Source organism: Priapulus caudatus, unplaced genomic scaffold (genome assembly GCF_000485595.1).
Source record: "Priapulus caudatus unplaced genomic scaffold, Priapulus_caudatus-5.0.1 Scaffold283, whole genome shotgun sequence".
Classification (NCBI taxonomy): Eukaryota; Metazoa; Priapulida; class Priapulimorpha; order Priapulimorphida; family Priapulidae; genus Priapulus; species Priapulus caudatus.
Window position 1 is genome coordinate 163,338 of NW_014577344.1, and position 2,409 is coordinate 165,746.

The 2,409-nt window shown below is 40.8% G+C and overlaps 1 protein-coding gene across 2 annotated transcripts in view; it reads left to right on the forward strand.

Annotated features, from left to right (window-relative positions):
• LOC106808512 (carbonyl reductase [NADPH] 1-like) overlaps positions 1-2,409 on the forward strand; it is an 18,632-nt gene that overhangs the window by 12,265 nt on the left and 3,958 nt on the right. For both annotated transcript variants that reach the window (XM_014811266.1, XM_014811267.1), the window contains 2 exons: positions 1,572-1,750; positions 1,966-2,084. In XM_014811266.1, coding sequence (XP_014666752.1) covers positions 1,572-1,750; positions 1,966-2,084 — 298 coding nt within the window. The remainder of the gene's footprint in view (positions 1-1,571; positions 1,751-1,965; positions 2,085-2,409) is intronic.

Genomic DNA, 2,409 nt, shown 5'->3' on the forward strand with positions numbered 1-2,409 from the left:
CCCTCTCCCCCCACCCTCCCCCTACCCTCCATCTGCGATAGTGGGCGTGTCCTAACAATGATGTGTACGCAACTGCGTGTCTGCATATCTGCGCCTAACAAATGTGGTACTACGCACGACTGAAATTTTACGTTTATAATCGTAGCAACAGACCTCAGATGAGCCCAGACGCTCTGCGGCTCTTGTTTAAATAAGGTTAGGGTTATGGTTAGGGTCACAATGCACCATAAAACAGGAGTTTCAGGCAGGCGATTTGTATCAACCAATGGGATTTGGGAGGTATACAGAATGCAGAACGTTGCTGAAATGATGTGTACGCAACTGCGTATCTGCATATCTGCGCCTAACAAAGGTGTCACTACGCACGACTTAAATGTTACTTTTATAAACGTAGCAACACACGTCAGATAAGCCCAGATGCTCTGCGGCTCTTGTTAATCAAATAGTATGTTTTCCAGTTTTCCCATAAAACCTGCAACACATGAATAAAAGAGCATACAAACCCCTGATCATGTATAAAGCTGTGGACCCACTATGCAATTTTTCAGGTGATTGAGTCGCCCGACTCAATTGCCTGAAAAATCGCCTAGTGTGTTCGTGAGTCGCCGGCAATTTTCAAGTCGGGCGATCGAGTCATCCGAATCAAACATGCTTGATAAAATCGGGCAATTATTTGAGTCGCGCGACTATATACAATGCGCGCCCATACAATGCAATACTAAACAATGCTCTACTACGTGCGCCCGAATGTACAATTCATCAGCCAATCAAACGGTGCCATTCTCAATCATGTGACTATCAATCGCCGACGAATCGCGCTGAAAATTGCCTAGTGTGTCCACTCAGTCGCCCGACTCAATCGCTTGAAAAATCGCCTAGTGTGTCCACAGCTTTAAGGGCCGGACACACTAGGCAATTAAATCGCCGGTGAAATCGCCTAGTGTGTCCAGTCAGTCGCCGCCGATTTAGTCGCCCGATTTAATCGCATAGATCAAAACGTTTTGATATTATCAGGCGAATATTTCAGTTGCCCGATAAAATCACCTAGTGTGTCCACTCGACTTGCGCGATATTATCGGGCGATAAAGTAGCCCGATTAGATCGCATTAAAAATCGCCTAGTGTGTCTGGCCCTTTAGTTTCAGTTGAATTATGTAACATTCCACACATTGTTTGAACAATGTAATAGTTTATTATTAAGTAGTTATGCTTGCCCGATTCATTAAGCTCAACTGCTTGTCCATTCTACATTCGTCAGCCGAGTTCTTAAACTATTACATTGTTCGAATTACATCCGTAGCATTTGTTGTATTAGACTAAGACTGAGATGTGGTTTGCAGTCTTTATCATTGTTCAGGCTATAGTTTATAAGCCCTTTATACCATTTATACCACTATGTTTTTGCATTCTCATATGATCAATTATATTTACATGCAACATAGACAACACTTACAATTACATATACAACATATATATTCTGTTAATAAATTTTTTTACTGCTAGAGAAGCTTGATAAATTTCTTGATGATGGTGTAATGATTCCTAATGCAATTTTTGTTTGTTTTTATTAAGCTCGTGATCCAGCCAGGGGACACGAAGCTGTACAACAGTTGGAGCGAGATGGTTTTCATGCCAAATTTCACTTGCTAGATATCACTAATACAAGCCACATTGAAGGTTTACGCAAGTTTCTGCTTGCAACATATGGAGGGCTCGATGTCTTGGTCAATAATGCTGGAATAATGTACATTGTTAGTATTAATTGATGTAGCAATTCATTAGTGCATTTATCACAAGATTTGATGTAATTGATATCCACACGCGTTGGGCATAATTTAAGTCCTATACATGACCTCAACTACTGATATACTTGACTAAACAATGCGCTGGGACTTTCTGTTGTGCAACTGTTAAACAGGTGTCAATGAGTACGTCCTACGTATGATAATGTTGATTTGGCATGCAGGGCAAGGAAAAGGAAGAAGTAGCAGCAATTGTTCAAGCTACAACTACACTACAAGTCAACTTATTTGGGCACCTGGAAGTGTACAAACACTTGTTTCCTATTTTTAGACCACATGCAAGGTATGTTATTTGATGTATTTATAATTACCTCCGCCACGGAGTGGAGCGGAGGTAATGTAATCGGTCTCGTGTGTGTGTGTGTGTGTGTGCACTCGGTTGCTTGGTCGTTTCTTGTTGTACTCCTGTTTACTATTCTGCTAACTATTTTTCCACATTAATTTCGAATCAGTCCGAAATATGATTACGAAATTCCTAATAATTAAGCAAAGTAAGTACAGGTAGTAAAATTGCTTTAGAAAATTCTCTCAATACGTGCGAGCAACGATGGAAGAGTTGTATCAGATCTGTCTCCTCACATCTCTGTAGACATAAGAGGTTTTAATCC